The sequence below is a fragment of the Gouania willdenowi genome, unplaced genomic scaffold, assembly GCF_900634775.1.
Source record: "Gouania willdenowi unplaced genomic scaffold, fGouWil2.1 scaffold_340_arrow_ctg1, whole genome shotgun sequence".
Classification (NCBI taxonomy): Eukaryota; Metazoa; Chordata; class Actinopteri; order Blenniiformes; family Gobiesocidae; genus Gouania; species Gouania willdenowi.
The window spans coordinates 279270-290021 of NW_021145103.1; the positions used below are offsets into that span (position 1 = coordinate 279270).

The 10752-nt window shown below is 36.1% G+C and overlaps 2 protein-coding genes across 2 annotated transcripts; one reads left to right on the plus strand and one right to left on the minus strand.

Moving 5' to 3' along the window:
- The first annotated feature begins 461 nt into the window (after window positions 1-461).
- LOC114459736 (splicing factor 3A subunit 2-like) lies at window positions 462-4115 on the plus strand. The gene is made up of 7 exons (XM_028441893.1): window positions 462-683; window positions 772-818; window positions 1766-1875; window positions 1965-2014; window positions 3499-3639; window positions 3719-3787; window positions 3867-4115. Exons 1-7 carry the CDS (start codon window positions 486-488, stop codon window positions 4113-4115), a joined length of 864 nt encoding a protein of 287 aa, XP_028297694.1. The 5' UTR covers window positions 462-485.
- An 897-nt stretch (window positions 4116-5012) lies between these two features.
- On the minus strand, window positions 5013-9671 carry LOC114459749 (mitotic apparatus protein p62-like). Its single transcript, XM_028441908.1, has 7 exons — window positions 9513-9671; window positions 9200-9292; window positions 7221-7249; window positions 7074-7143; window positions 6068-6202; window positions 5899-5993; window positions 5013-5789 (listed from the first exon to the last, which is right to left on the minus strand). Exons 2-7 carry the CDS (start codon window positions 9288-9290, stop codon window positions 5454-5456), a joined length of 756 nt encoding a protein of 251 aa, XP_028297709.1. The 5' UTR covers window positions 9291-9292; window positions 9513-9671; the 3' UTR covers window positions 5013-5453.
- Between the last annotated feature and the right edge of the window lie 1081 nt (window positions 9672-10752).

Genomic DNA, 10752 nt, shown 5'->3' on the forward strand with positions numbered 1-10752 from the left:
TCCTAATAAGCTCAGAATTACAGGAAAATATACAAAAGAACCAAAAAGGGCATAATATTATCAGGAAAAATACACAAAATGACCCCCAAAATATAGAAAATGACAGCAAAAACACATAAAAGAACCAAAAAAAAAATGCACAATATTTTCAGAAAAATATACAAAATTACTCCAAATTGAGAGAAAAATGCACATCATAATAAAAATCATAATACAAAAAAGAAAAAACAACTAATATTAGGGGAAAAACAAACAAAAACCCTTTCTTGTGTTAATGCTCAGGTTGGTCTTTATTTAAAATGCTGTAATGAATGTTATTATCTGCATTCAACACATTTGATGAGTATTCATATCTGATGTTAGATTAGTTATGAAAATCATAACAGTTAGTAACTAATGCAGTAATGGTTTTTTCAAGCAGTGAACATTCTGCTGTTTGTGTGGAATCTGTGGGTGTGCAGGTGTAGAATCAAATCGTCGCCAAGATGGATTTCCAGCATCGAGCTGGAGGGAAGACGGGGAGCGGAGGGGTGGCGTCGGCCTCCGAGAGCAACCGTGACCGTAGAGAGCGGCTACGTCAGCTGGCCCTGGAAACCATCGACATCAACAAAGACCCCTACTTTATGAAGAACCATTTAGGCTCGTACGAGTGTAAACTGTGTCTGACGCTCCACAACAATGAGGTGAGAAGACACGGGATATATATATTCCTGCTTACATCTGTTTCTCTCTGTGTTTTTTTATGATTAATGACGTTTTCCTGTGTTTCAGGGAAGTTACTTGGCTCACACGCAAGGAAAGAAGCATCAGACAAACTTGTAAGTGTACACCCTTCACTATGTTTAATATGTAAAATAAATAAATAAACCACAGCACAAAGAAATAAATTCATATTTTAAGCTTTTGAATGTTTGGGTTCAAGCACGTTTACGTCAATAGATATTTTTCAGACTTTTATTATTTACAACAGACACAACAGTCTAAATTTGTTTGGCTCCCAAAGTAAACACACAAGATGGACCCCAAATCACACAAAAAACAGCAAAAATACACAAAATAACTCAAAAAAACGACTGTAAAAACACAGAAAAATATACTAAATGATTCCAAAATGACTCCAAAAACTTAAAAAAGGACTACAAAAACAGAAAGATATACAAAATGACACAAAAAACTTACAAAGCAACTGTATAATTTTACCAAACCACAACAAAATGCACAGAAAAATGTACAAAATGACTCCAAAAACATACAAAATGACTACAAAAAACATACAAAATGACTACAAAAAACATACAAAATGACTACAAAAAACATACAAAATGACTACAAAAACAACAACAGAAAAATATAAGAAATGACTCCAAAAACGTACAAAACGACTACACAAACAGAAAAGTATATAAAAAACGACTCTAAAAACTTAGAAAAACGACTACAGAAACACATTAAAATATACAAAATGACTCCAAAAATATACAAAATGACTACAAAAACAGAAAAATTTACAAAATATCTAAAAAAAAAAAAAAAATGTTTACATAACTACAAATAAACACATCAATAACAGAAAAATATACAAAATGACGATAACAGAAAAATATACAATACAAAACACACAATACAATGACAGTGTCCCCTCTCTGTCGTACAATAATATCATAATTCCCTGAGCAGAATAGTAAAGGTTATGTAGTAGTTATTTACATGTTGTGGTGTCTTGTATTTTAGATTTAAATAAACCTGAATCTGTTTGTTTTCTCAGAGCGAGACGAGCAGCTAAAGAGGCCAAAGAAGCTCCAGCTCAACCAGCTCCAGCTAAAGTTAAAGTGGAGGTGAAGAAGTTTGTTAAAATCGGCCGACCAGGCTACAAAGGTAGGGTGTGTGTGTGCGTGTGCGCGTTACTGAAAGGACCGGAGTGTGTTAACACGTGCTCTTCTTTTTGTGTGTTTATGTGTGTTTAGTAACCAAACAGAGAGACCCAGAGACTGGACAGCAGTCTTTACTTTTCCAGGTAAGAATTTAAAATGTGTTCAATATTTACATGTGTGTAAGAACGGAATGTAGCCAATAAATAAATACACAAATGAACCCCAAAAAACATACAAGAAATAAAAAAAAAAAACCTGATAAAAATACAAAACAACAACAAATACACACAAAATTTAAAGAAAAATTAAATTACAACAAAATACATAAATGACTTAAAGAAAACACAAGACACAAATTTACTCTGAAAACACACAAAACAACAACAAAAACTCAAAAATGAGCAACAATGATACAAAATGACAACGCAAAAACTAAACAGAAAATAATTGCTGACAAATTTACAAAACGACCCCAAAAATAAATATAAATGAATCCAAAAACACACAAAATTTGAGAAGAATATACAAATCTACTCCAAAAACACAAAATCAGCAAAAAAAAAAAAACGACAACAAAGCAAAACAAAAACAGAAAATAATTGCTGACAAATTTATAAAATGACCCAAAAATACAGAATGACAACTAAGGCTGCAATGATTTGTCGACATAATCGATAATGTCAACTACAAAAAAATTTTGGCCCAGGTTTTATGGCGTCGACACATTGTTTAATATTGCAAATTAATGATAAAATCCAAATCCAGCTTGTGGCCGCCTCCTGGTTTCTTTTTCTTTCTGCTGCAGTGCCTTACATTGACCACTAGGGGCAGTGTGGTGCCACTGACTTTGTGTATCACATTACCACCACAACCTACTGCCAGATTAGCTCCAGCTTTTTAAAGTTTCTTACTTTACTTTCTTTGTTTACTATTATTACTATTTTGTTCAAGACAACTTACACTTTAAGTTTGTGATATTTAATTTATTCATGATTTTATTGTGATTTCAATGATATTTTATGTGTTAAATATAATAACTACACTACAAATATGTTTTATGTCATTGTTTTAATTCCTCTGTGTAAAACATGTCGTCACAGTACAACAGGTTGATGGATTTAATCAGGTTTACTAAAAAAAACAGTCCAAAATATATGCTTCAGAACAGAAAAATAATCGTGACTAGTCGACTAATCCAAAGAATAATGGATAGATTAGTCGACTACAAAAATGATAACAAATACACAGAATTAGAGAGAGAATTACAAAATGCTCTAAAAACAGCAAAAACACAAAACGAGAGAACACACAAAAGATCAGTAAATTACACAAAATGACAACAAAGCTAAACAAAAACAGAAAATGATTGCTGATGAAAAATTACAAAATGACCCAAAAATAAATATGAATGACTCTATAAACACAGAATTGCAACAATACACAAAATTTGAGAATTTGTTATACAAAATTACTACAAAAATACACAAAATGAGAGAAAAATAATGTTCAAAACAACAACAGTCTTTGCTACTTCCTGGGTTAATGCTCTAATCGATCATTATTCTAATGCATGTGTGCGTGTGTCTCTGTCTATGTGTGTGTCTTTGTCTGCGTGTGTGCGTGTTAGATCGACTATCCAGAGGTCGCTGAGGGAATTGGTCCGAGGCATCGTTTCATGTCGGCGTACGAGCAGCGCATTGAGCCTCCAGATCGACGCTGGCAGTACCTGCTGTTGGCGGCAGAGCCCTACGAGACCATCGCCTTCAAAGTAAGAGATTATTTATTTCCTCTTCCTCCCCCTGTGTGTGACATCATCATCTTCATCATCATTATCGATCTCTCCACAGGTTCCCAGTAGAGAGATCGATAAAGCAGAAAGTCGTTTCTGGACTCACTGGAATAAAGAAACCAAACAGGTAGAACTGATCTGAGCCTGTTATTGATCCTTCATCATCATCATCATCATCATCACCACTTGTTCTCTCTCTCTCTCAGTTCTTCCTTCAGTTTCATTTTAAAATGGAGAAGGCTCTGGTCCCGTCCAGTGGGGTGCCCATCCCTGCAGGAATGAAGAGGCCCTCCCCCCTGATGCCAGGGGTCGGCCCCCGACCCACCGACTCTCTCCCTCCTCCCCCAGGAGGGATGCCTCCTTTACCCCCGGGGGCTTCGGGGCCCGGCCACATGCCCCCTCAGATGGCCCTGCCCCCCATGCCCATGAGGCCGCCTCCTCCTGAGGTCCTTTAACAGGGCGCTGACGCTGATACACATCCTTCCTTTTGTTTTGGTTATTTCAGATATGAAATATTGTTCTTTTGTATTCAAAGGTGTTTTAGATTCTTTTTCTGTAATTAAATCCTGTTCAAATCTGGAGAACTTTGGTGTTTTTGTCTCACACAACAAACATGTTCATCAACATGTTTTATAAGTCTAATAATCTAATAGTGTTCTATTTTTCACCTCAAAGTCAAGCTCAGACATTAGACACACCTGTTCAGTGAAGAAAATGACTCAAATCACAGTTAAAATCAAAGAAAAATCCAAGAACCCACAAAAAAAAAATGGCTGCTGCACAGCAATGGTTGGGGCCAGGCAGTTTTAGACAAAATTAGCCATTCTAACGTGCATTTTACATTAGTTAAGGCTTGCGTCACAATAGAGGCAATACTTCATGTCAGTTAAAATGCACAAAAGGACAAAAAATGCTTAACTCAGAAAGCAGGCAAAACATCAACAAAAGGGTCAAATCTTCTCTAAAATACAAAATAGACAACAAAAAAGAACCCATACAGATGTACATAATCAGTTTTGTACACCTTTGGGAGTCATTTTTGTGTATATTTATGGGCATCCAGTGTTGAGTCTTTTTGTATAGCTTCTGTTATTTGTGTTTTGCCCAGTTACTTTTTTTAAATTGTGCATTTCTGATGTCGTTTTGCATATCTTTCTGTATTTTTAATTTTTTTTGTAAACTTGTGTGTTTTAGGAGTCATTTCTGCAAGTCTTTTGTCTTGTTTTGCATCTTCTGAATTTTCTCTGCATTTTTTTTGGCATATTGTGTGTTTTAAGAGTCCTTTTTTGTAGAGTTTCTAATTTTGTGTGTTTTTGTTGTAATTTTGTATTTGTACTTTAGGGCCCACATACTGTAGTTGTCCATGTTTGCTTTATTAAGAAAGGCTTTGTTGGTAAATCTGTGGATTTCTGGCTTTTTGCTGATTCTGAAGACCTCCAGGCAGATTTCAAACCAGGCAACACATGATGGTTAAAAGTAAGAAAGAGATGAATGATTTTGTGGTTTTTAGCAAAAATAAGTGATTAATGTTTTTTTTAATCCTGATCTTTGAAGCCTCGACACAGGAAAATACTTTATTCCACATTGATCTGACATTTGTTCTGATTGGATGATTTTCCCGTTAAACTAAGTTTGTTTAAACATAATTTTAGACAAACAGTCACATGTCCAATAGAAATGGAAACACAGTAACTGCCTGTGAATTAACAGATGATCCAAATCACTTGTTTTTGTTGAATTGTTGAGTGTTTTCCTAAAGAAGAGAAGAAAAAAAAAAAAATCCAAAAATCAATTCATTCTTTCTGAGTCTTTTTCTTTTCCTTCTTCTTCTCTGATTGGACAGTTCTCTGAGGAACATCTTGGTCATCCTCATCATCACCTTCCTCTGAAACTCTTCCTGTCGTCTCCTTCTCGTCTCTCCTTCCCTTTAGTTTCCCGTCTTTTTTCTTCATGAGTTTTTTGGCAGGCGGAGGCTTGTTTCTCAGGCTGCTCCAGCTTTTCTCGCCTCTTTTGGATTTTCCTCTTTTCACCTCTCCATCTTCATCCTCCTCCTCATTTTCATCATCATCATCATCATCGTTGAAGTCTGGCAGCCACATGAATACCAGGTCCAAGAGAGAAGTCTGTGGCTACAATCAGAGGAGTTTGTTTTTAGTTTGCCTGTAAATTGTCATTGAGTTTTATTTTGAAAAGCGCTCTATAAAGCCATCTTATTATTATTATTATTGTTATTATTACCTCCATCATGTGTCCTCTGTGTCGTAAAGAGCCAGAGCGTCTCACTCTCAGTCCAGACTCTTCATCCTCCACATCCTCTCGCCCATGGAAGTTTTCTGTGGTGATTTTAAAAGGAAATAATGTGTTATTTATGCTTTAAATGTGACATTTATTCATGTTTATTTCTCACCGTTGAGTCTCTGAAAGCCTGAGGTTAGAACCAGGATGGTGATGGCCACCAGCAGACAGCGGTTCAAAGTCACGTTCTCCCAAGGCTTCTCAACAGGGCTCTGGTTCTGGATGGGTAAGGCTTTCTGTAAGGAAGCTGGAAGACAAGGACCAGGAGGAGGATAGGTTACAAGAAATGAGAAAGAAACATTTACCAAAAATAACTCCTGGATCTTTAGAAGATGTTGAAACCCTGAGTCGTTTGTGTAAAAAATAAAAAATACAATGCTGAAATGATCTGAACCAGGCATAGGCAACTGGCGACCCGGGGGCAATGTGCGGCCATTCGTCAAAAATTGTAAGGTCCCCAAAGTAAATGTTGAAAATAACTCCAAAAACCACATAAAATGACAGAAAAATACAAGAAAGGCCCAGAAATATACACAAGTTTACTCCAAAAAAATACGAGACGAGTACAAATGTACAAAAAAACCTCATAACAACACAAAATAACAACAAATATACACAATATAAAAAAGTACAATATGAAAACAAAACACAAATGACCTAAAAAACCACAAAACAATAACAAATACACAAATGTAGTAAAAACTCGTACAAAATTTCAACAAAGCAAAAATAAAAGCTGAAAGTAGTTGTTAACAAATGCATAAAACAAGGCCAAAAATGACTCCAAAAACACAGCATGACAACAAAAATACACAAAAAGACAAATACACAAAATTTGGGGAAATACTATAAAATTTCTAAAAAAAAAAAAAAACCCCAAACGACAGCAAAATTACAGAAAATCAAATAAAAAAACGTAAATGACTCAAAAAAACACACAAAATTTGATAATAATTTACAAATTTACTCCAAAAAAAACACACAAAATTAGTAAAATTGACAACAATGCAAAACTTAAACAGAAAATAATGACAGAATGACAACAAAAATGGACAAATTAGAGAAAGAATTACAAAATTTCTCCAAAAACACATTAAAAGGGGAGAAAAAAGCCTGACCTGTTTGAGGGAGGCTGGGTTCTCTGGGGAACGTCTTGGGTTCTGCTCTCAGTTGCTGTGGAGGCGGAGCCTGTAAATCAATCAATTATGTGAATCAATCAATCAATGAACTCACACACGCTCACAGTTTGACCTTTTCTCACTCACCTCTGGGACTTTCCTTGTGCTCAACATTTCTACAGGAAGAAAAAAAATAACCTTTATCAATGTAAACACAAATAAACAAACGAGAGTATTTTATTTTCAGGTAACAATCATGTCGTTCAATCAGTAACACATTTACCAACATGATTTATCTACATCAGGAGTGTCAAACTCATTTTAGTTCAGGGCCAAATATGGACCAGGTTTTTGGTTGGAAAACAAACTGGTTCTACATTAATGTGACTAAGTTTGCACTTCCAGTTATAAATGAGACATAAAGTATGAAAGGCATCAACAATATCTACCCAATAAGTGACAGATACTTAAATGTCCTTTGATTTTTAAACCAATTTTTATTTAATTTGGGGAGATTTTGTGGAACAATTTGAGAAAAAATTCAGGATTTTGGAAAAGATTTAGAATTCTTTCAACAACAATGGTAATTTACACAATGATTCATGTTTTCTCTCTCATTTTCACTTTCTCCATTGGGCCGCATCAGATGCTCCGAAGGGCCAAATTTGGCCCCCGGGCCTTGAGTTTCACACGTTATCGACATGATTTAACTAAAGTACATGATTTATCTACATTGGTGTTTCTCAGATGGGGGTACGCGATGGCACTACAGGGCGTACGTGAGATAGAGAATTGGAAAATGGACAAATGAAAATATGGGGTTTAATAATGTTTATTTTTAGTTAAAAATGATAATCATAATATTGCTGTTAAAAATTATCTTGGTTAGAATATGAACTAAAAAAGAAAAGAGCCAGTCTTGGTCCCACATCAGGAGGGAGATGACCATACATGATAAAGACTAGAAATACATTCTTATGGCAATTATTATATTCATCATCATATCATCAAATGTGAGTTTATGTGTACAATTTGTCATGTGTTAATACACAATGACTGCATTATATCATTGTGCTTTTGAACAGAGACATTGTTTCTTTGCTGAGTCATGTTAGATTAGCAGTACAGACAGATTGTATTGTATCCACAGTGCCAGCAACACACAGTCTCTGCTGATGAGAAAGAGAAAACTCACATTCCTTCACAAACACACACAGCTACATCTGAACCGGCCAAGGCTAAACTCAAACTCACATGCAGATACACTCGCACACACACTATCGAGACAGATAGCAGTGGTGCCAGCCTTCCTCAATACATCCACCTCTTCATCATTCTCCAACGTCTCCACGGACCCCCTCCTTTTCTTTTCATCAGGGTGGAACTTTTTCTCTATCTGTTTAAAGCTTAAGCTGTAGAACTTTCTCGGGAGTTGCTGGCCACCTTTCCTCCCTACAGAATGAAAGCTTTTTTGTACTCTTTTTCATTTAGTTTATAATAAATCCTTTTTTATAAAATCATCATGCTTTGACTGGACATCATAATTCAACAAGAGCATAAATCATGTCTCCAAATGAGGTCAACCGAAAATTTGCCGTGACAACATCCATTCAGGAGGCGCTAAATACTGTTTTATTCCACTTATTTGCAAAATGGGATTCTTTAAAATGTGTGTTATCACTCATTTATTTCATCATTATGCTCTATCGGTGTTATTTCATAGAATTCTGAGCAAAATGTTGTGTTTCAAAAGTTAGAGAAAAGGGTACTTGGGCCAAAATAGTTTGAGAACCACTGATCTACACGATTTAACGACATGATTCAAAGTTTATTCTGATTTAACGACATGTTTTATTGACATAATGTGACGACGTTACACTGTGGCCCCCTGCTTTTGTCACTAAGGGCCGAAGCGTTGAGCTTCTTCAGATCAGGAGTCCTATTTCAGCTGCTGCTGTTCCAAAGTATTTATAGAGATGACTGTGTTATATTCACACACACACAATGGATGGATGAGAGCGTTCAGACACTTTAACAATAGATTATTTGTGTGTGTGTGTGTGTGTGTGTGTGTGTGTGTGTGTGTGTGTGTGTGTGTGTGTGTGTGTGTGTGTGTGTGTTTGTACCTGGTCTACGTGTGGGTCTAACAGGCTTCTGTAGAGGATCAGTTTTTGGGGGCCACAGGTCCTCCTCAAAAGTCTCGTAGCTTTCTTCCATTCCTTCAAAGGTCAAAGGTCATATTGTTCTTTTATTTCCTCTTTATAAATTGAACCAAAGCAGTTTGTTCAGCTTCACATTCACACAGGACGTGTTCCGTGACATTTCCAATCCCACACAGAGCCGCTAATGTCCTTTTAACGTCTATATTTAGAACCACACAGAGAGAAATAAATGGATCCTCTGTTTGTTCTACAGAACCAGTGTGAATGAGGATCTTACCTGCTCTGCTCTGACCTTCAGGTCCCTGAAGAGCCTCCAGGAGCCGTTTGTCGCTCTGTGGGGACGGACCAGTGTTAGTCTGACAGTCAAGAACAGGTGCAGTGATGGAAAAAAGAAAAACAGGCCATTAATGACAGGGAGAGGCGTCAACGGAGGCCGGGCCGCACGTTGGAAACCAATGACAGGAGCTGTCAGATGGAAGAGACTGACGTTTGTCAGGGGGGGGGGGGGGGGGGGGGGAGAGAGAGAGAGAGAGAGAGAGAGAAGGGAGAGAGAGGAAAATTAACAAATGAAATACTCGAAAATATGTTGTTTTTTAGTTAAAAATGATAATCACACTAAATATTACGGGCAACTCACAAAACGACAACAAAAACACACAAAGAGAAAAATATACAGAATAATAAAAAGAACAAACAACAACAAAATACACAAAATGAAACCAAAAACACACACACTAAGAGAGAAAAATACTATTTACAGCAACACACACTAAATGAGAGAAAAATACACAAGATCACGACAAAATACACAAAAAAAAACAGAGAAAGATACAAAACACCAAAAACACACAATGAGAGAGATTAATTTAAATAATACCAACAACAAAAAATCAGAGAAAAATATACTGAATTATAAAAAGAACAGACAAACAACAAAAAACAGAAAAAATTATCTTGATTAGAACATGAAGTGAGAATATAAGGTCAGTGTTGGTTCCACATCAGGAGATGACCAGAAAACATAAAAACTAAAGAAATAAATATTACTGTTTTATTCTACTTATTTACAAAATGAGATTCTTTAAAATGTGTTATCACTCATTCAATCCATCATTATGCTCTATTGTTGTTTTTTTTACAGAATTCTGAGCAAAATGTTCAAGTTGTACATAAGGGACTTGGATTCAAAAGTTAGAAAAAGGGGGTCTAGAGCCAAAAAAAGTTTGAGAATCACTGACTTAATTAGTTATTTCAAAAACACACAAAAATGTTACGGTTCGGTGTTGGTGTGGACCCAAATGCAGAGAGAGAAGGAGGCAGGATCGTAGCATATCGTCCCTGGAACCAATCCATGTTTTTATTCCAAAATCCAAAGTCAAAACTTAAATCCAAAACAGGGGAGTAGGAACAGGGAGCAAGACCAGGCACAGTGGGACACGAGGAGGGAGACAACGAACCTGACAACATTACACATACTGTGTCCAAGCACTCAGCTAAATAGTGGAGGAGGCCTGAAA